The 24,696-nt window shown below is 34.4% G+C and overlaps 1 protein-coding gene across 1 annotated transcript in view; it reads right to left on the bottom strand.

Annotated features, from left to right (window-relative positions):
- The window catches only part of RYR2 (ryanodine receptor 2), a 683,573-nt gene that overhangs the window by 347,493 nt on the left and 311,384 nt on the right, over positions 1-24,696 (bottom strand). Inside the window, exons 10-12 of the mRNA XM_058542954.1 lie at positions 23,199-23,273; positions 17,314-17,470; positions 3,444-3,608 (exon numbers count right to left, since the gene is read on the bottom strand). Coding sequence (XP_058398937.1) covers positions 3,444-3,608; positions 17,314-17,470; positions 23,199-23,273 — 397 coding nt within the window. The remainder of the gene's footprint in view (positions 1-3,443; positions 3,609-17,313; positions 17,471-23,198; positions 23,274-24,696) is intronic.

Here is a 24,696-nt window from a genome sequence, read left to right on the forward strand (position 1 = left end):
TTTAATAATATATTTGATTTAACACAATATAGCCAAAATATTATTATTACAACATGTAATAAATATACAAACTTGTTAATGGGATATTTTACAGTCTTTTTTTCATTCTTTGTCTTCAAAATCCAGTGTGTATTTTATACTTACAGAATATGTTGATTTGACAGCAAATTATTATTGAAAATACTCGATTTGTTTTAGAATTCATGACATTCATAGCTGGAAAAGTACATTCACATACTTAAGTTGTTCCAAACATGCATAAAAGTTTTCTAACAACTTAATCAAGCACAAGCTTTTAAATTGAAATTACTTAAAATTTAACAAAACTAAAAAATCAGTTCCTATAGTGCTAGCCACATTCAAGCACCAAATAGCCACATGTGGCTAGTAGCTACTGGTTTGGCCAGCACAGCCCCAGACTTAATATCAAGTTTATGGGAATTATAAGGGACAGAGGCAATGGGAAAAAGAAGTTAGATACATCTAGAACATGGGACATTCTATAACTGGCCTGGATTCTTAAAAAAGTCAGTAGCATGGGACAAAAATAAGGTAAGGAATGTTCTAGATTAAAAGAGACTAAAGAAGCATAAAAAAATGAACAAATCCATGAAACTTAATTGGATCCTGATTTAAAACGAGCTCTAAAAGACACTCTTGGGACAACAGAGGAAATATGATTATGAAGAGGATATTAGATAGTAGAATTATTATTTATTAGGTATAAGAATGGTAGTGTGGATGTGTGTGTGGATGTGCATATAATAAAGACACAAGGAAGAAGGGAGAGTTGGAGGGAAGGAAAGTAAATGTTGCAAGCTATTAATAATTGTTGAATCTAATAAGAGGGTATATGGATATTCATTGAATTAGTCTTCTAACTTTTTTGTATGTTTGAAATTTTTCAAAATAAAACATTTAAAAAAAAGATAAAGAAAAAATCTGCTAAATCTGGTAAAAGAGCCATGGCCAAATATCATTATCAAAATAAAAATCTGCTTTGAAGCCCAATCAAATTCTTTTGCTACAATTTGGACATTAGCTATTCACCTTCCAAACACTAACAGAGCACTCTGTGCACTCAAAATTCGGCAATGCCAATGCAGTTGGAGACCAAGCTAATAAGTGCATGTGGGATCTCATCAACTCAACTGTAACTTATATCCTTGAAAATACATGTTTTCATTCAAGAAACATTGATTGAGCATCTACTGTGCTAGATATTGAGAATAAGAAATAAAAGATGGGATTCCAGTGTCGAGAGTCTAGTTATGGAGACGGATTGTAAATCACCATTATACACCTTTGTTGTGCCTTTTCCTTTCTGTCCCTCCCCCTTAGGCTGTGAACTGAACTTAGTCTAACCTCTAGGCTCCTTGGCTTCTGTAGACCTCAAAAAGCAGCTTCAACTCTTTGGATCCAAGCATGTAACAAGGATAAAAGTTAGAGACATTTTGCTAAGTGTAAGAAGCGATATACAAAAACATGCGTGCCACATGATTTCATTTATATGAAGTTCTACATCAGGCAAAACTAACCTGTGGCAGGTAAAGACGACAAGAGAACTTGTCCCTGGGGAAAAAGGGGCAGGGAGAACCTGGAAACGAATGTTGGGCAATTTTCTGGGGAAATGGAAATGTTCCATATTGTGATGTGTGTGAGTGACACAAATTTATCCATTTGTCCAAACTCTACAGTTAATTTTTTGCATTCCAGTGTATATACATTTTACCTCTAAAAATTAAAAATAAGTAACAGTAATAATTTAGTGGAATATGGCAAGGGAGTGGAGATGTAAATCACAAGAATAGGAGAGCATTGTAAACACTGAAGGTTAGTGATGGATACACAAGAGTTCATTGTACTATTTTGTTTTCTTTGTATTTATTTGAATATTCCATAATAAAGTTAAAAATAGCCAGGCTCAGTCACAGGAAATAAGGAATGCTTTACAAATACTGAATACAAACAAATGCATTTAAATTTATGAACCTAGATCAAAGACCTCAGAGACAAGTGATCATCTCATTATAAAAATTATATGGGTCTGCAGGAAAATTGTCCCAGGATCTCCATCCGAAGCTCAGAGGAAAGTAGTCTAAGGATGCATTTAAGCCCAATCCCATCAAAGCAAAACCAGCCTCCAATTCACCAAAATCAGCACTGGTCCCTCTAAACAGATCACAATAACATTGAACAATCTATACTGGACTGTGTATATGTTATGATTAATACATCTACTGAAGGGGCCGGCCGGTGGCCTAGTGGTTAAGTGCACGCGCTACACTGCTGGCGGCCCAGGGTAGGATCCGGGCGCACACGGATACACTGCTTGTCAGGCCATGCTGTGGCGGCGTCCCATATAAAGTGGAGGAAGATGAGCACAGATGTTAGCCCAGGGCCAGTCTTCCTCAGCAAAAAGAGGACTGGCATGGATGTTAGCTCAGGGCTGATCTCCCTCACAAAAATAAATAAATAAATAAATGTACTGAAAATAAAAATTTCTGCCTGCTACAGTCTTCCTTTCCAAGGTCTCCTGTTTGGAGAAATAACATTTCTCTCGTTATTTGGTTCTGTGCACTGTGTTTCATGTTGGTGTAAAAATATGAAATACAAACAATCTAGTACTATGTACTTGCCCTAAAGGAGCTCACAAATTAGGAGAGAGAGACATGTAGCCTAGTAAATAAAATAGCACTGGGAGTATATATTAAATTTAATAACGTATACACGAATATTATGAGAACACAAAGGAGGTTGCAGAGGATAAGCTGAGATAGTCAGGAAGACATTTTAAGATCATCTTTAAACTTAACCTCTGGAGGATGGGTAGGAATTGGGTGGAGGAAAAAAAAGTTGTAAAGGGTAGTCCAAACAGTGGAAACAGTATATGCAAATGTATAGATGTGTAAAAAGCATGGCTTGTTTTTTTTGGAGGGATATCAAGGAATGTGCCATAAGTGGCGTGCTGGGGACACTGAAGAAAATGCTTTGAGACTGGCTGAAGGACACGAGAATGGGGCAGAGCTGAGGCGGGAGGCAGGTCAAGAAGGCGATCACATTACTATCAAAAATTGTGGTCACTCTCTTGTAAGCAATGGGGTGTCAGTGATGGACGCAGAGCTGAGAGTGTACAAGCACTTCTGCATTTTAGAAACATAATTCCAGCAGCAGCATGGAGGACAAAGTGAATTAGGTAGAGTCAGCTAGAATATAGAAGAGAGTGTATTTCTTCATTTAGTACTTAAATCAGTGATGTAACATGCAGCAACGATCATCTTATAAAAACCAAAGAGTTTATTATGGTGGGATTTGATCTTTAGCATGTAAATGATGAACTTTAGCAGGTGGCTGAAAGTGTTAGCTATCCCTTTTTGTCTTGTGTTTGTGTTTTTTAGTCATAAAAAATGACTGCTATAAACGGTGTTTTTATATAACCTTACCTTACGTTGTATGGATCCCATTCTCACAGATTTCACATCCACAGACTGGTAAGTTAGCCACAGGCCTGTATTTACATGTTGTATGTAGCATACTGAGTCTCCATACTTTATTTCAGATGTTCCCATGCCATCGACTTCTTTTCTCACCCCTACGTCCAATTTTTCCTAAGGAGAGAGGAAAAAGATAAGGAAAACTTCTTAAAATACTAGTTTATATTGAAAGAACTTTGCCTTGTTAATAATACGTTCCTTGAAAAATTCAGCCCTCTGAAGTCCCCTGAAATAATAATGGTCAAATATTCTATTCTAGCAGTTCAAACTCTACTGAAAATCAAAGGTGGAAATTCCAAAAATAAATAACATATTCTTGAATTATCCACACTGGTGGAAAATTATTTTGGCCATAACACAAAATTTTATATTGCTTAATGGTAAACTCCAAAACAGAGATCTTAAAATTAGTAACTCAGGCTTCATATTCTTTCCAGATTATTTTTTGCATTATTGGTAGTTAAGAGCACAGGTTTGGGGGAAAGAAAATCCCGTTTTGAGTCCAATCTCTGCCACTTATTACGTCTGTGAACTCATGACAAGTTAATTAAACCTTTTAAGCCTCAGTTTTCTCATCTATAATTCAAGCTAACAAAAGTATCTCCCCCAGAATACAAGAAAAAATGAGATAATGCATGTAAAGTTTTCAGCACAGTACCTGGGATAAAACAAACACTTTAATAAATTTTAATGATTTTGACCATGAAAATGGTGTTGATGATGATGATGTTAATAAGGATGTTAATGATAACAACGATTTCTTTTGAGCCAAAGCTATAATTCAGTTACTACTGCTGCAATTTCCAACTTGAACTACAGAGTTATACACTCCTAAAGGGCTACTATGCTAAGCTCCCCATGCTACGAAGAAACAATCCATCCTCTAACAACAAGTAAATGTTTCTTTCAAATCTGTATTTATTTTAATGCCTCCTCAGTCGACATGATCCCTTTCAATTTTCCCTCCCATGCTTAATTCTAATCTTCAGGAACTCACTCTGTCCTAAAGTTCTGTACACAGTTGGCCCTCCATAACCTCGGGTTCTGCATCCGTGGATTCGACCAACCACAAATTGAAAGGCCTACGATGGTTGCATCTGTACTGAACATATACAGACTTCCTTTTAGTGTCATTATTTCCTAAACAATACAGTATAACAACTATTTACATAGCATTTACATTGTATTAGGTATTATAAGTAATCTAGTGATGATTTAGAGTATACGGGAGGATGTGCATAGGTTATATGCAAATACCACGCTTTTTTACATAAGGGACTTGAGCATCCATGGATTTTGTACCCCTGGGGAGTCCTGGAACCAATTACCCACAGACACCAAGGGACAGCTATAGTCTTTAAGACAACAGTAAAAAAATCTAATGCTCTTTTAGTTGCAGTATCTCCTTTTGTGGTTTCTTATTGTTCTCCTTGGTCTATTGCCTTGTTAAATTTACTTTAAGTTTCTTCTATGTCTCTGGTTGTTTGACTGTTGTTTGAAATCAGTAATAGTTACACAAATGTTTTTGAAGATTAGGTTGGAGTAAAAATTTATGTCTGTTATGCCAAAAGGAACAATTCAAGTAAAACAAAATTTTGATAGATTTTTCGTGTCATTTGCAACTGTACTAATAACAACTCTAAAATGATTATGAACATGCCATCAACAATTGAAAATTAAAATGAGTTGAAATTCTTAAGACAAAAAGGTCAAGATTATATAAGAAAATGAATATAATTATAAATTAAGTTAATTTAACGATTATGCAAATAACTTGAAACACTATTCTAAGAATCTGCAATAAAACATAATAAACCATTCCAATTTCGTTCTATCAAATAAGATAAACTACTAATCTCCTTATACCAACTCTATCAATGGGAAAATTAAATTCTAAGGAAAAAAATAACCATGCAATTATCTCCTCAGAATAAAACAGTGAGCCTCTAACATGCTAACTTTTTGTTTTTCTTTTATCCAAGGAAATAGTTTGCAGTCTATTTATAGCCTTGTGATTTGTGTTTTGAGGAGTCACAATTACTAATTGTAAAGTTAACCTTTGTTTGCTTTTTACTGAAGTGGTCCACGTCACTCGCTGGATGGGAAGTTCTCATTGTGAAACTTCATGATGATTATGCTTTAGTAATTACTCTGATCCTCGAGTTAGGTAAGAACTATTAAAGTGACATTAGAAAAAAAACAAGTGTGATTATTTTCTATATGAAAAACAAAGCCTAGTCATATTCTTTCTTTCTTTCATTTCCTGTCATTGTCTGTAGCTCAGGCTTCGGAGAAATTCAGGTGAAAATAATCTAGATGTTTTGAACAATCATAAGCATAAGCATAACATGAGTCAAGAATGTGACAGTTGGTAAAAACGTCTAACAGAAAATTAGCCTGTATTCCTAGAAATAAAATGTCCAGATTAGGCAAGTAATAATCTTCCTAGAACTCTGTATTAGCTACACTACATCTAAACTAGTGGCCTTTAGTTTCAGCATTACCTTTTAGATTTTATTTCTCTTTTGAATTATTCAGGCTTTGGGAAATGATGGAGTACTTTAGTTGGACTAATCTTCCCATAAATAATAATAAAATTTGAAAAAGTACTTTTCAGAATCTATTTGAAGTCACTTGAGAGGGACCAAGAGCAGGGAGAAACTGGAAAGTAGACTTCTCTCTAAAGACAAACAGCACCCAGGTGATTTGTAAAAAGCTGCCTTTTGCCTACAGCTCAGGCAGAAGAAAGCTGCTGCCTTACTGACTTGAGGTAACAGAGGACACCGCAGGGATCACAAGCAGCCTGAAAATTACAAGAGCTAAATCCTGGACCAGAGATGCAGCCACAAAATCTGCTTATAAAATTCACTCAAATTCTTGCTGACCACTAAACAACGCATGCTCAGGGGAGGCTCAGCATAATGGCAGCAGATGGAAGCTGAAATCACTGAGCAGAAATATAAGCAGCTGCCCACTGCAAAAGAGAGAGAGAGAGAAACTAGAGTTTTAGTCCAGCAAGGTTAACCACCTGCCAAAACCAAAATCACTCTTCAGGAAAAAAATCTACCAAAACTGAGAGTCTCAACATGTCATTTCTAACATCCAATATTCTGTCAAAAATAAGTAGATGTGAAGAAACAAGAAAGTGTGATCTACATGACATTAAAACAAACAAAACGTGACCCATACTAAAGAAAAAAAATATATAACAGGCAATAGAAATTGATGCAAAGATGGCCCTTACAATTAGCAGGCAAGAACTTTGAAGTAACTATTATAAATATAAAATATATTCAAGGACATAAAGGAAAATATATACATAATGAATAAACAGATGGGAATCTCAGTTAAGAACTATAAATTGTAAAAAATGAAATATAATAAAAATTGAAAAAAATAATTGAAATATAAAATTAATTGGATCAGATTAATATCAGATTGGAATTATAGACTATGGAGTCAATGAAGTTGAAAGCAGATCGACAGAAATTTTCCAATCTCAAGATCAGATTGCCATTAAACACAGTCTGATATAAGTACTTTGTCATTAAGTGAAAATTTCTCTCAAAAGACCATATAAAATTTAATTCCCACATCTCCTGCATTTAATCAAAGAAATGTTGAGATCCTCACTATTATCTTAACATTCATTAATATCCACAAAATTTTAAATTTAATAGTCTGTCCATTCTGTAAGAATAATCTTGAGATCTTGAGAACCATAAAAATACTCAAAGAGAAAAACTCTTTTGACAGTCTAGAGGTATTGAAAAGATCTATTTTTACTGTAAAATTTTGTTTGGATAGATATTTTCTCTTTTGATTCATGTACACTCATAGCGTGCTATACTTCAACTATCAGAGAAATGATGGCACTTTATTGAAATTGCTCCTCAACTGCCTTCTTTCCCACTTGACTATCACTTAGTTTGTTGAGGACAGGAATCATATGTCTGGTTCCTTCAACCCCATGGCCCATATCCCCAGGACCAGAACAGTGCCTGCAAATACTAGATTCTCAATAAAGATCCGTTAAATAAAAGAATGAATTTTTGGAGAGAAATAACATACTCTTTCAGATTTCCCATAGAAAATACGCTTACAAGCTATTCCCAATCCTAGCATTCAAATAATTCCACTCACCAGTGCTTGGAAAATCTAATTTTTAAATGAATATTAAATTAGTTCTAGAATTAAAAAAGATCCATCTGAAAAATATTAAGTGATATTTTGGCATTGGGTATACCAAACTGGCTCACTATAAAGCCAAAACTATTTCTAAACAACTGTGGTCTTATCAAGTGACATAAAGGCATTAGATATACCCAACTAGACTCAATTAGAAACTTGACCTAGTCCTGTTGAATTATGTTCTTATTATAGGAACCAGGTAGTTCAGAGAGATTCTTCTAGCGTTAATTGAAATAATTCTTAAGTCTATCCAAATTATTCTTTCAAGTAGCTGAGAGGAAGGAAAAAAGGCCTTTACCCTTAGATGATGGCGTGCTTGTTTTTGTAATAGCCAGTTCTCCTTAAGATAAATAATGGTGAAAGTTGAAAGGCCAAAGGAGGTGTTTTTTTTTCATTTGCTCTTTATGGTGCCACACTGCAGTATAAAATAGTTGGTCATTGTGAAATATGAATCTAAAATGCTACAGGGTCAGAGAAATTACTGGGGCTGACAGGCCAGGCCAACCTTAGACCATCCAGGGCAGAGCTGCCAAAAAATATATAGCTTTCTTTATCCCTGGTGTTCAGAAATCTCATGAGGAGACACTGGTGAGCAGGTTTGTGGAGAGAAGGGATTTAAAACATTTCTTGTGCTGCGAGAGTCTTTGAGGGGGTTCCATAGCAGCAGCGAAACAAGGTCACAGAGCCTTAGGAGAAGCCCTCCAATATTTTGTGTAAGCCACCCCCCAACCCCTACCCCGAGTGTGGGCTGGGCCAATGAATATGAGGGCATTTCACTCCTGTGATTAGGTTACGTTATATGCAAAGGTGAAGAGATCTTGTGGATATAAGTAAGATTCCTAATCAATTGACTTTGAGAAAATCAAATGGGAAATTATCCTGGGTGAGTGATACTTAATCAGAGAGCTTAGGCTTTCCCTGAGCTCAGAGACTACAAACAGCTAGTGCCCATGGGGTTCCACCCTGCTCATGATCTTCCTTTCCAGACCACCTGCACTACAGACTCTCGGCTTCCTCAATCAGGCCTCACAATCTCATAAAGCAAATCCACATAATAAATCCGTTAATATATACATATCTCATACTGGTTCAGCTTCTCTGGCTCAACTCTGACTAATAAACCTCATTGTACCGACGGAAGGATTCAAGGAGCTCACTCTCATGCTTACTGCCATTAAAAAGGATCAGCATAAAAACTATAACTGAATTTCTATATCTTCTGTAAAACCATAGTTGGCATTATTTTCTATCGTGCTATAATATCCCTTGAGAAAGGTTACAGCAAAAAATTTATTTTGAACTTAATCCTGATTATATGCAAAATTCATTTCCATTGACAACTTTGTATAAATATTTTGATAAGAAAAAACACTACCAGTTCTCCATTTTGCTTTTATTTTTTAGATATCAATCAATCACTGAACAACTGTAACAGATGATCACAGGTGAACAACATATCTTTTCTATCTGCTATTATTATTACTAAATCTTTAGTTTTATTATTTAAAAAGGCTTTAGTTTTACTACTTAGGTTCAAAGTGTGAATCTGCCACATAACTTATCTAAGCCTCAGTTTCCTCATCTGCATAAGGAAGATTAAAAATAGTATCTACGCTTCATAGGGTTGAACTAGGATTAAATGAGATAATGCATGTAAGGTGCTTAGCACATTATTTGGCTCATAAGAAATTGTTAACCATTACTCTTATTTTCATTGTATGAGTGTGTGTGTTTTCAAATATCTTAAACATTTTTTGAACCAAGAATAAAAATCCCAAATAAAAATAACATACTAAAAATAAAAATCATGTCCTAAAAACGTTTAGTTCTTTCTATTTTGCTATTTGCTCCATAATCCTTGTGATCTCATTGGCAGTCTTATTTGAGGTTGGTATTCCATCATTTCAACAGCAAAAGATTTCTATTTATGGTGCATGGGAGAGGGAAAACCGGAGGACATCACTGACAGAGGAATATTTTAGTGGTATTTTAAGCTAAAATAATTACATCTTGGGGAGAGTATAATACATATGTGATTGGAAAGACCTATCTTATTATTAAAGCTGACACTTCAACACACTTGAAAGTGATGGTGGAAAGTTCTAGGAGTAGAGAAAGTGAAGAACAGATCAAAGAAAACTTACATGAATCAAAGTGAATTCTTCACTATGTAAAATGTTTTCTTTAAAAGAGGGCCAACATATCATTTTTGCAATATACATGTATATCAAATCATCACATTGTACACCTTACACTTATTATAAGTCAATTATATATCAATAAAGCTGGGGAAAAAAAGAGAGCACCAAAATAGGTTATATTATAAACTATTATCTACTTTATTTTGTTTATTCTGAATATATATACTTATCAACAATTGTTGAGTCTTCTGTCAAATCCTGAATTTGAGATTGGCTATTGAGTGTTCATATTAGTGTCAAACACATCTAAATGACAATCAAGGGAAATATTCCTTATATTAACTAGTAAAATAGGTTTTTAAAGCCATTCTCACTTATAATTTTAAGGAAGAATGAACTTAATGATTTGTAAAATTTCAAAAATATACTTATACTTTCAAAGACGTCTCACACAGTTATATTTAAGGGAAGGCTAACAGAAATGCAAGGGTTCATGAGAGATGATTTTCAGTTCAAAATTTCCAAAACAATACTTCTAAATCCAAGATAAAAGTTGGTATTTTCAACTGACCTAGAAAAGTTTAATTTTTCATCAATAACGAAAACTTGATTTGCAACACAATAAATATGTCAATTAATAGTCATTTATTAATTGCACAATTCTAGTATACCCAGAATCGAAGAAATATGTTACACTAAAAAAAATGTCTTTGCCTTCCAGAACTTTAAGTATTCATTATTTTCATTGGAAATAGTATAACAAAAATATGTAAAGGTATGGCAAGCATTATCAACCTATCAATGGCACTAAGGGGGAAAAAAAGCATTGACTATACATTTAAGTGAATCCAATATATATTTCAAAGACCAGAGGCCATGACCAAATGTGATAATTAACAAAAGGATGAGAGAAACTGTTTAGCTACACCATTTTCTCTAAAATGTTGACAATATAAAAACAATATTTTATTTTAAAAATATATAATTTCCTCTTTAATCAAGGACTCTACTTTTATTCTGTTTTAGTTGGTTCTAAGTTCAATGCTTCTGTATCATGTAATTGTAGAGAACAATTTTCATCATGAATAGATTTTAATTTCATCAGGCTACGTTTCTTCCAATTAAAATGAGTTTATATTTTAAACATTACAATCACTACTATTAATAACTCATTAATTTTTCACAACGTATCTGTATATGTGAGTGTATTTCTGTGCCACTTATTTTTTCCTGGGATACCAGTTGGTATTTTGTAACTTATTTTCAATAAAATTAAGCTATCAAATTATGGTATGTCAATTCCAGCAGTTTTTCCAAGACCGTGGCGTTAGATTTGAACTATGTTTCTAGTATCATAAACATTTTCTATTTTTAAAGATGTTTTACCAAATCAAAATTAGTTAAAATATTACACAAGAATCACACACTACTGTGTAAGATATTACACACACACACACACACACAGAGTTTTAATTTCAATTACAGTTCTACTTCCCTTACAGAGTTATTGGTTATCTACAAACTTCTGAAAATCAGAACTTAAAAACTGAAACATTCAAAATACAGTAAGGAGAGTACTATGCATTCCAAAGAGACTAATTTAGCCAGAAGTGCTAATTTGATTTGGTAAAGATTACTATTATTATTACAGAAAAAACTTTTTAAAAAGTCACTCTTCTACTTTTGACTAACCAAATGGGAATCTGAGTCACCAGCTGTAGACTAGTCTTGGAAATCAGGCATTGTTGTGAGCAAAAGTCACTTTTAAAATTCTTAAGTCATTATATCCAGCCCTAGGCCAATTAGAAGATGCTAACCATGATTAGAGAGAGCTCAAGTTATGACATGGGGGAGTTTCAAAGAATTTGGTAGAGGGGTAGAGGGCATAGAAAAAACCCATCCCTCCCCCTTCTTCTTCTGAGAGAAGAGAGTCAGGAGAATCAAGTTTCTCTACACGACTCCAACTCATTGAAAAATAAGGAATTCCTTTCCATTCCCAACTGAATATATCCATGTTCAGTTTTATAATAAATTTTACTGGTAAGTTCAAAAGTCCACAATCTGGGACATGTTATTGCTATTGTTCCTATTTTGGTCCATATTAGTTAGGATTAGGAGCTCATTTGAAATATATGTGAGGAATATACATATAAGACACATATATTAAGATACTTAAAATACCTTAAATAATCTGAAATACATTTGAGACTAAACTGTGGAAGTCACACACCAAAAGAGAAGACTAAAGCCATTACTCTAGGAGACAGAGTACAAAGTGTAGGAATGTTTTGTTCAGATTCATTTGCTTGTAAAAGCCACATGTGTTCAGGGAAATGAAAAGAAGCAATTTCTAAAAACTGCTTTCTTCGGGGAATACATGTCATTCATTAGCATACTACAAACATTACAATACGCCTTTAAAATTATGTGAGTTTCACAGTAAAAGAGATTAACTTAAAATCCATAGAATATAAAATAAGATATGATTGATTTTTATTTATCAGAATTAGCAAAAATTTTTAACAATTATCTGTTGATGAGGTTGCACAGAAATGTAAACTTTCAGACACTGCTGCTTAGAATGAATACTGGCACAAATTTCTGAAGAATCCTTTGGCTAGGAGCGCTTGTTCACTGAAGCATTACCAGACCCATTAAGTGGCAGGCACCATTGTATGGTGTATAAAACAGTCACAGTCCTCCAGCCTCTGAGATCTTCCAAAATCAAAAACCTTACTTAAAAGTTTCATATTATTGAACCAAATAGTTCAACTTCCAAAAAGGGAGCAGTCAGCAACATACAGAAATATACAGAGACAAAATGTTCAATTTACAGGTGCAAAACTAAAAATTAAATATTCAAACATAAGGAAGTAGCTGAAAAAATTATGATAAATCTACATAATAGAATGTTGAATTATATTCTCAGAATTCTATTAAATAAGGAATACAGTAGTATATTAAATAAAAACTAAATACAATATAGTATATAATTAGCCCTATTATCAAAATATGTATATATTTGCTAAAAACTGTAATACACAAACACACGATAGAATTGTTTCTGAGTGATGAATTGTACATAATTTTAATTTTCTCCTTACCACATTTTTGTATTCCCTTTTAAGGTTTTCTATATGACTATGCATTAAATAAATAAAAAAATTAATTTTACAAAGAAATAATAGAAAGAGTTACTGTCTCTACCTCATGGAAAAAAAACTTTATTACCTAATCTGTCAATGATTTTAAAATTAAAATTCGGGGTCCGGACCAGTGGCGCAAGCAGTTAAGTGCTCGCTCTCCGCTGCGGCGGCCCGGGGTTCACTGGTTCGGATCCCGGACGCGCACCAACGCGCTGCTTGGCAAGCCACGCTGTGGCGGCGTCCCATATAAAGTGGAGAAAGATGGGCACGGATGTTAGCCCAGGGCCAGCCTTCCTCAGCAAAAAAAAAAAAAAAGAGGAGGATTGGCAGATGTTAGCACAGGGCTGAGCTCCTCACAAAAAATAAATAAATAAAATAAAATTAAAATTCGAAGGTGATTTTAAAAATAAAACGTTTTCTTGGATTTCATCTCCACCTTCACTACCCTCAACCATGTTATCCTTTGTAATAATCACTGTGAATTACATGAGTGGACTGTATGACAGCAAGGGATTAACAACCTTATATTATATCAGAGCGGTTCCGAAAATGAGTACCAGGCAGGAGAGGAGCTTTAGAGAAACTGAGTAGCAGATTCAAAAGCAGCGTTGGGATCCTCCGTCTCTCTGCCATCAGTATAAGCCATGACATCACACAATTGCCAAAACACAGAAGCAGAATTCCTAAGCAGAGACCACAGAAGGATCTGGCCAGTAAAATTCTTTAAAAGCAAGCAACACTCTAACATTGACAGAATATTAGCAGAGATATTGGGAGAAAAATATTTCAAAAGCTATTGCTTTGGGCAAGAATTTTTATCAAGAGCTTTTGAAAATATTCAGAGCTTTTGAGTCAATATTTCCATTTCTAGGAATCCATCCCAAAAAATAAATCAAAAATGTGCACAAAATTTATGTTCAAGAATATCAGTGCATTAGCTGTTTTTTTAACTGATTTTTTTTTGTTGTTACAAAAGAAACAGGCTATTGTAATAGGCAAAACAGAACGCAAAGATTTGTTTTTTTAGTTAAACAAAAAATTTTCCCCTGCATTCATATTCTCATAAACCTTCCATTTTGATCTTTCTCAAGTACTCAAAATTAAAAGGTTAGTGTAGATCCTTCCATATGTATCATATAATGATATATAAACAGACACACGAGGATTTCTTTTTTAATTTAAAAAAATGAGATTTTTTTATTACATTACAATTTGCTTTGTGTGTGTGTGTGTGTGTGTGTGTGTGTGGAAGATTGGCCCTGAGCTAAGATCTGTTGCCAATCTTCCTCTTTTTGCTTGAGGAACACTATCCCTGAGCTAACATCCGTGCCCATTTTCCTCTACTTTGTATATGGGATGCTGCCAGAGCATGGCTTGAGGAGCAGTATGTAGGTCCACACCCAGGATCTGAACCCGTGAACCCTGGGCTGCCAAAGCAGAGCACATGAACTTAACCACTATGCCACCAGGCTGGTCCCACAACTTGCTCTTTTTTCACTCAACAATATTATCGTGGATATCTTTTCTGGTCGATATATTCTGGTAGGTAATACCACTTAGCTATCAAATATATTTGGTGAATATTTGGGTCTTTTCCAGTTTTTTGCCATGTCAAAGAATGATGACATTAACTTGCACAGATTTTATTTTATTTCTGTAAGACACCACCACTCATTAAAAAAAAACATAGATTGCTAGATCAATGGCTATATGTATGCAAGAAAGTTTTGAAATATGTTAATATACTTTTCCCATTTGCATTTGCATTTCTATTTGAATAAACTAGCCCCTGTTTTGACAGAGGCATCCATTTACCTCCTGGAGAATTAGGATTGTTACAGAAAGAACGAGAAGAGAAAAACTGTGCCAGTATTCAGCTTTCTATAGCAACAGGAGGACTTTTGGAGACCATAGTTCGACAAGAGAGTCAGGCTGCTGCCTGGGAGCCTACGGAGGGGTGGAGCGATGCTTCAGCTGTGTGAGGTCCTGCAAGGTCTCGGGGCTCCTGTGGCAGCCCTGACAATCTGGGGGTGAATGAGTGAACAAACCAGCTTAGGATTCCAGGCCTGGAGCTAAGGCCTGGTTATTTAAACCCACCGTGGTTACGTGGTTTGGGGCAGAGATAACCTGGCACTCACTGGCTCTTCTGCACTCCCAGCCCAGTGACTTGGACAAGTAGGTTTTGTTTTATGAATATTAATACTATGTTATTTTACTTGGTACATAGATTTTGTAACTGTTATATCTTCAGTGAATTGTACTCTTTAATACTATACAGTATCCTTCTTTGTCTCACTCAATGCTTTCCTTTGCCTGAATTCCTCCTCATCTGATATTAAGATTAGATTCTCGTCTCTCTTTTTGTTTATATCTTCCTGGTATTCCATTAGCCATCTTTTCATTTGCAACCTTTCCAAATAAAGTGTTTTAGGTGTGTCTCTAAATGTCAGCATAATTTATACCTCATGATTCCATATGAAATTTTTATTTTAAATTGTGATTTTAGCCCATTTATATCTATTGATAAGGCAAATAGATTGGGTCTTCACTCTGACATACTCAGGTATTCTGTGTTTATATTTATCTTTTTCCCAGTCATTCACTATGTGGTCTATTTTCTTTGTTGACAGTGCGTCTCTGTGGCCGTGTGCGTGTCTATGGCCTCCTTTCACTAGGCTGGATTATGTACGATGATGAGGGTAGTGTTTTTCTCCTTTTCTCACCAACTCCCCATTCTTCCGTCACCTTATTTAGTAAATTTTTTTTTAATATCTCAGTGTTTACGTTTTAACTGTCAAATATCTTGTTTCTATTATGTGAATTTTTAAGTTTTAAAGAGATATTATTTAAGTTCTAACTATTTCATAGGAGGCAATTGGAACACATACTGTACCTTTGACTTTCTCTCCTTATCCTCCAATTTTTATTAGATATATTTTGCCTTTTTAAATGCTCTATCTTAAAAAACTTTCCCCATGTCTTTCATTGTGATATGCCTGTTCAGGTTCTTCTATTTCTTTGGGATTTTATTTCGGTAAATTACATTTTTCTAGGATGCCATGCATTTCTTTTAGTTTTTCTAATTTTCTGCCATCAAGCTATATGTCATTTTCATAGGTAACATCTTTTCTACTTGAAAAGAGCTTCCACCATCAGATAACTGATTCCTCTTTAGTGGACTGAATTTTTGTCTTTTTGGATTGAAATGCTATCAGTGGATAAACTAGCAAATTTCCACTCCTCTGCTTAGCTACGCTTGAGGAGGAAGTCCATCAGCACCAAGTCTGTTCACAATGAGATCAACTGTGCTTTCCAACTACAGAGATAAGGAGAAACTGCCCACCTGATGTCCACTGAAGTACCTCATTCAGAGCCCCTCTACGGGTCCACACAACAAATATAATATATGAAGATCCTGTCTAAGATTATCCATTGGAGTTGACCAGCTTTGTCTATTTTCACCATAGAGAATAGAGACTACACTGGCTGTCTTTCCTGGAGATGGAGATCTCTGGGGAATTCACTGAATCAGAAGCATCTTCCACCATTCTGTTTACTCCAAAGCAGGAGTCCTGAGAGAAAGACATTAGGGATGTAGCTTCAAGCTACTGTCTTTTCGGAGTTACTCCTGGTCTCGCCCAAACTTACTTTTATCTATAACAGGGGTATAAAGCTTCCGAGAAAAAAGCTAACTGGTAATTCAACTCCATTCCTATCATTATGCCCAAATTTCTCATTCTTTATTAAAATAAGGACAGAAATATACACAATTATCATAAAAATGAATACAATAGATGACTGGCATTTTTCAGTTGAACCTGTGCTATTTTCAACTATTCCTGAGACACTTCACCACTCAGAACATTCGTTATTTTGCTGAGGCATGATTAGGAATCCACTGCACCATGGGGTTGGTGAGTTAGGAACCACTCACGAGGTACTGAGTGGGCAGCTGTGCTGGAGCACCAGCATTCCCACTTGACTAGGATATGCATTTATTCTTTCATATTCTACTCATCATCTGGTTCAGAGAGATTCTCATCTAAGATCTTAAGGGTTCTCCTAGAGGTTTTGTCCTTACAAATGATTCATCGGACGTAAGAAGAAAAGTGTGTGTATGAGAGCGGATGTGCAAATGTGCCTTTGAGAGAAAGGTTCTGGTATGCTTTACCATCATGTGGCCATGCAACAAGAGCATGAGAGGAATGCGTGGAAGAGAAAGTGGGAATTTAGAAATCCACACGAAACACGCTCACATCACTTCTTGTTGTATTTCTAACATCAAAGGAAATGTGGCGGGACACACTTACAGGAAATCCAAAATTATATCTCCTGTCTTACCTTGGAAGATCGGAAGGTAAATGCTGTTGATTTTACATCAGCTTTTTCTTTGTCCATGAGCAGAAGGCTTTTGTCTTCCATGAGACTCAAGTACTTTCCTGTTGTGACGTGGCGTAGTCGGAAGGGCTGGCCCCATCTTATGTGGCTTCCACTCCACCTAACAAAAACAGTTAAGACTTGATCCAACAGCATCCACAATCTCAGGAGAAATAGCAGTTAACACCTATGTGTAAGACAACAAACAAAGGTGCTTTGCATATATTGTCTTATCGAATGTTCTCGAAAACCTTATGATGTTGCTGGTATTAATTTCATTTCACAAATACCAAAATGGTTATTTGGCACGATTAGGTAATATTTAATGTTACGCAGCTAATAGTAAGTAGAAGTGAAATTTAACTCAATGTCTTCTGACTTTAAATGTAATCCATCCATACCATACACTACTCCACACAAAGATGACTAAGAACTTGTGTTCCAAGTTAATCTCTAATCATTAGCCACAGATACAGAAATTATAAGTTTAAATAATACTTTAAAATTTACTAGTTAAAAACTTTTGTTGGATTTGCACAGACTTGAAAAGTAGTGGTTTTATACTCAATGCCTAATTATGATTAATTGGAACTCATATATATAAACTAAAGTATATATTTACCTGAAAAAAGAAATCTATTCCTATGCTTCAAATTTCAATAATGTGGAACGCTGATATCATTAAAAACCAATGAGCAAAAAAGACAAACCAAGAAAATGAGAACTCTGAAAAGATCAAGGGAAAAAAGGAAAGAAAAATAAAATGCAATAAACAGAAAATATAAACTAAGGTTACAGAAAAAAGATAAAAAGCAAAGTTATGATCATTAAAATCTGCTTTTATAAATAATGACTTTCAAATAGGGTAGAAAAGAAAAATTAAGATAGAGATCATTCTCACTTTGCACAGTACCGTGTTAACTGAAAGTTGTGCGTATCGGAACCTTGTACTCGCTAAGTGCAGAGTGAAAACAAGGTTCTGAGATGAATGACTTTCAGTTAATGTGGTAATGTGCGAGGTGAGGATCGCCTCTTATTACTGATAAGAAACATGCTAAAAATCAAATAATTTAAAAAAAACTAAAAATAAATGATTGGAAAAGATTTGCTGTGCATACAAAATCAAAAAGAAATAGTGATGGTAAAGTTGCTATTAGACAAATTAGAATTCAAGGCAAAAAGCATAAAGGGGATGCTGTCAGGTATTTTTTAAAGAGAAAAGACCTACTCTACAAAGAATGGATGTCATGAAGCTTCATGCGTCAATGACAAACAGAAAATGAAACAAAAGAAAGAAATGCAAGGATGATTTTTTTTTTTTTTTTTTTTTTTTTGTGAGGAGATCAGCCCTGAGCTAACATCCGCCAATCCTCCTCTTTTTTTGCTGAGGAAGACGGCCCTGGGCTAACATCGGTGCCTATCTTCCTCCACTTTATATGGGACGCCGCCACAGCATGGCTTACCAAGCAGTGCGTCGGTGCGCGCCCGGGATCCGAACCAGCGAACCCCGGGCCGCCGCAGCGGAGCGCGCGCACCCAACCGCTTGCGCCACCGGGCCGACCCCAAGGATGATTTTTTAAAAAGACAATTATAGTAGAAGCTTTTATCACTATGTAATGTCAAACAGATAAAAAGTAAAGATATAGAGGATTTCAATATGATTAATATTTATTATTAATTAATAAACTTGTTTTAATATAAATTCATTAAAAATTTTTGTAGTCTACAAATTGAGAGTACTTTTTCAAATTCACCAATCTTAGTAAACCATAAGTCTGTTTTCTATAAGTTTTCTGTAACTATAAGTGCTATTAAGGTGCTATTTTCCTAACCTTGATTTTTGACTTGAGATATTAGCATGGAGAATTAACAGTAGAATGATATTGTAACAAATTCATTTTTTAAATGGATTTGTTTATAAAGATGATTAATTTGGACAAGTTCCCAAACTAAGTTAATAACCATGTACCAATAAACCCTGATAATAACACAGTATTGTCTTAAAAATGAAATTAAAGTTTGTTTACCAACAACAGCATATTAAAGCATTTCTAGTCCAGTAATAAACAAGCTTTATTTATTCCCCACTTATAAAATTAAGTTTATTCTTGGCAGATACTATGAAAAAACACAATTATTTTTAATATTCATTTCCATTATTTGAGGAAGCTTTTGAATATTTTTTCTAATGACTCATCTTAATCATCATAGAAAATAACTTCATTTTCAAAATAGTCCAACATTTTGACCAAATACATACTTTTTATTAAAATTTCTAGAGAGTATTCTGGATACCATGTTCAAATCTATTTAATAGGGCTCATATATACAAGTGCTCCTTTCAAATCACTAAGGAGATTCTGTTAGAAATGGAAGGAATTTGGCCAGTTATCAGCAAAGCATTCTGAAGTCTAGGCACACTTTCTGTAGCTTATGGGCACTCAAATTAGCTGGTCTCATATGCTCATGGCCCAGAAGAAAAGAGGACAAGCCTAGGAGAATCGAGGAGCAAGACAATAATATTTAGTAAAAGCTGAAAGTAGTAATAGTAATGGAGTTATACACAGCAATTTCCTACAGTAACATATCAGAAAACTGTTCCCCATCTATTATCTAGGTTTACTTGAAATTAACTTAAAGGGAATGGGGAGTATTTGCTCACTCTTCATGATATGTCAACCTTTGATTTTGTTTATTTGTAACATAGAAGAAAGTGGGATTTGAAATTTACATAATGCATATTTTTAATTGCAATGATAACTCCCGTTACAGAAACTAACATATATCCTACTTACAATGTTCTTACAACTTTTCATTGGGGTAAAATACAGGAATGTGTTTCCTATTATACTTAACTCCCTAAATTAAAACTTGCTTTATTAAAATGGTCATGACACTGAAAAACTTTTGACAACATTAATTTTTTTTTTTTTAAGTATGCTATATAAAAAATATAATGACTGGGCTACATAAATTATAATGAATACATAGTTTGGGGCCTTGTTGGAGGAAAAAAAACATAGAATATCCCAAATATTATAATAGAAACACTGACTTTTGGAAATAAAGTTCTGTTATAAATATAAGCAGGCTCTTTGACTATCATTTCCTAAGCATAAAGAAAAATTACTAATTATATGGCCATTGCATATAACATGTAATTTAAATACAATATAATTTGTACATTTACAATGAAGCCAAAGTAGTTCAAAGATTCAGCAGAATCTAGAAAAAAAAAAACTATAAAATAATTATATTCATTACATATGAACCTCCTGATTTCCTACTGTAGACGGGATGCTGAAAGGCTATAAATCAAGGGCCACAGAGTTAAAATAAAAACATCTCTCTTCAATCTTTCAAATGGTTGAAATACTACCTGCTCTGCCTTTTGCTGTCAAGTTCCCTTTGGTGTCATCTGGAGTCTGAGAGGCAATCAGCATAACCACAAGTCACTAGTATCGTTAGTAACGTGCCCCCTTTCAGCTCTGGTGACCATGAGACCAGGCCATTTCTATTTATCAGTTATCCAAATTTAAAGTTAAACTCCAAACTTTCTATTTCAAATTTCAAACATTAGGCAACAGCAGAGAAACAGAATCAAGACAAGATAGTCTTAGGTGTGCATAGCAAGGTGTGCAGAACAATCTGGATTTACGTAATTACAGTTCATCTATTATATTGTTGACAATAAAAATGAAGCCCTCTCAGGTTTGCAGAAGCTCTCATGCTTCCCTTTTTCTCTATCTATAAATTGAGACAGATTTAGGGGCTTGTTTGCTCAAAAAGAAAATCCATTTCTTTAAGCACACAATCATGAAGTGTAGGTATACCTATAAATTTGAAGACATCTGGAATCTGTGTTATAAAGGCAACAAAACCTCACTAAACTTCACTTTTATTGGCTATTTCATTTCTCTAACTAAGCTGTCTATTTATAATAACACACAAGGTAAAGGAAATACATGTACATATTTAAAGCCCTTTTCCCTAAATTCTATGAATAATTTATGAAGTACATAAAAGCTATGTTTTCCTTCTTTTGCTTTATAAGGTTGCCTCTTCTTTTTCTATCTTATTAAGAGATGGATTTCTGGGCCGGCCGTGGCTTAGCGGTTAAGTGCGCGCGCTCCGTTACTGGCGGCCCGGGTTCAGATCCCGGGCGCGCACCGACGCACCGCTTCTCCGGCCATGCTGAGGCCGCGTCCCACATACAGCAACTAGAAGGATGTGCAGCTACGACATACAACTATCTACTGGGGCTTTGGGGGAAAAATAAATAAATAAAATTGTTAAAAAAAAATAAAAAAAAAGAGATGGATTTCTAATAAAATTTTACTTACAAGTTACAATATTTATCAAAAGTTTTAATATTTAGGTGAATTTAATCAACCATGTATTTATATAGAAGGAATTTAATATTATCAATTAATTAATATTTAATGAGGTTAATATAGAAGAACTTTTTAAAATTACAGATTTACTATCATAGGAAATAAAAAAATAAATTTAATTTACATACATATTTGTGTTGCATAGGAGTATGATAGAGTGAGCAGGAAAAGTCTTTCCCTCATAAAAAAATATGATTGGGACAAAATTCTGTCATGGGAGAGTAACAGAAATATGATTTCAATGAGAAAAAGGAAAAATATGCAAATTTTACTGTTAAAGAAGACCACATTCAAGTATTTTTAAATAAACAAAGATGGGTATTGAATCACAGCAGTACTTAGAATCAATGGAATACTTTTAAAAGAGTGATGTAACCATTTTATTTTAAAATATCACTACTTATAATACACTGTTACACTCTGTTATCTCTTTAAACTGATAATGAAAAAATTTCCATGTCAAACCTTACAATGTTCAAGGATATACAAAGTTTTTCAAAATTATTATATGAGATATGTAAGCAAAAACAACTGAAGACCACTAAACTATTTTAATCATCATTAGATAAGCATTAATCTCAAAATATTAGATCTACAAAGACAGCTGTTTTACACTAAGATAGTTCCCTACTCCCACCCATGGACTCTATAATCCTAAATCAATAATTTCTTTAAAGTATAATATAATAGGGAACAAATACATTGAAAACTTATTGCTTCTTAGGCAAAGGACTGAATCTTCCAGTAATATTTTTTTTAAAAATTTGACTGATATTTTAATTCTATTTAAAATAGTTCAAAATGACACCTTTATCATCAATATTGCATTTATTTAAGGGAACTAAGTCAGTCTCTACACAGCTTTTTGAATCATTAAAAAGAATACATATATATATATAAATATATAAATTCTTATTTCTATAATGAATACATGGTGACTTGGTGTGTTAATCCAGATTTCTCACTAGGTTTTCAAGCTTTTTCTAAGCAAAGATAGTGACTATCAGTAACGACTCTTGTACCTTCGTTCATGGTCAAGTTTCCCCTGTGTATATGCGCCTTTAGAAGATTAAATCCAGAGTCTGTCAGACCTGAAATGTGTGACTGGCTTGCAAACAATATGTCCTGTCTCCAAACCTTACATCATTCTGTCCCAGTAGCACCTTCTGCCAGGAGATGCACAGACTAGGATGAGATGATGCTACAAAAACAAATGAGGCCAAAGACAAAAGCAGATTGTATAAAATTATTGCTTACCACCTGGTGAATTTAGGCTAATGAAAGATAAATAAAGTAGGTGGAAAGAGAAAGAGGAAAGAGAAAGAGGAGAGAGAAACTCTCCACCACTTCCTCAGTGTTTCATTTGCTTGTTCGCTGTAGTCGTTAGCAAGTCAAGAGCACTAGAAGTATTTTGTACCCCTGGCTCATTAGGCTGTATTTAGAGGCTCTACTTACGCAACTCTTAGTGTCTCTAGTCTCCACAGGGAACGTGCATGAACAGATACAGCACCACCTTCATAATGAACAGTTCTGTTAAAAAAATAAAAGCCCAATTTTAACATGTTTCATTCTTGGACTCAATTTTTCAAGCCAATTAAAGAGAAAAGCCAACGGAAAGCCTTTGGATAAACAGTTCAAGTCATACTTTTTGGCAGGAGACAATATAGCTGGAAATAAAAATAACCAAAATAACAATAACAGTGATCAACATAAGTTTGCTCTGAATAAACATTTGATTTAAACAGTCTCTCATCATTTTCTCCCTCTAATCCCATTCATTCCCTCTCTTTCTCCCTCTCCTCTGACCATCTCTCTCTCCAGTGAATACATTTACCTTATTCATTTAAGTCCATAAAAGTACTCAGCTATGAGTTTAGGTGTAGTTTAATATATTACTATTTCAACACATGCATCTAATTATCTGCAGTTCTGAATTCTGTTCTAGATATTTAAAACATTTTAAAGAAATGTAAGAACACATTAATTTTAATGTTTTAATATAATAATCTGCAAAATGATAAAAGTATGAATGTCACCAAAAATATAAATATCAAAAAAAGGTCACACATGCAAAAAGAGAAATTTCTATGGATGTATGTCACAAATATCTAAATTCCAAAGTTCTCATAACAATTTGTTACTATGCCAGACGTGAGGCTAAGGAATATATATACATTGGTCTCTGTGCCCACTCCTTGACATTGCTCTAAGGAAACCAAAGCTTATGCACACACCATTTCTTTCCCAAGTACTCACTATCTGCCCTCTGTTGGATCTCTTTCATCATTCAAACACATATATCCCTGTCCTGCCTCAAACATAATAACATGTCTGGCCTATTTTCCTCTCCTTCCCACCTCTTCTCTGCCTCATTATCACCTCCTCTCAGTTCTCAGTGACTCCAAGCTTGCTCAGACCCACCTCTCCACTGAAACTGATTTTATGAAGATCATCAAATGACTTTCACATTCCCAAATCCAATGGATTTATTATTTTATTAACACTGTGGAAACCGCTACTGTCTTGACAGTATTTCTAACACCATTCTCACCTGCTTTTCCTCTTACCTACTTAGATATTCCTTCTCATTATATTTTTGTTGTGAAACTTTTCAAATACACATAAAAGTTGAAAGAATATTATAATAAACCCCCATAAACCCAGCACATAGCTTCAAAAACAATCAACATAAGGCCAATCTTGCTTTACCTATCATCACCAGTTACTCCTCCGTGTACAACTCTAAAAATATATATATATAAATATATAATTTGTTTTTATGAAATATCCAATGTTCATATTTTCCCAATTGTCTCAAAAATGTCTTTTTTTTTTTCAGTTGTGTTTTCAAACCACGATTCAAATAAAATGCACAAATTGGTTAGGTGTCTTAAATTTCTCTTATTCTAGAACAGTTCTCTCTTCCTCTCTTTTTTGTCCTTCTTGCCATTTA

Source organism: Diceros bicornis, chromosome 6, assembly GCF_020826845.1.
Source record: "Diceros bicornis minor isolate mBicDic1 chromosome 6, mDicBic1.mat.cur, whole genome shotgun sequence".
In the NCBI taxonomy this organism is placed as follows: Eukaryota; Metazoa; Chordata; class Mammalia; order Perissodactyla; family Rhinocerotidae; genus Diceros; species Diceros bicornis.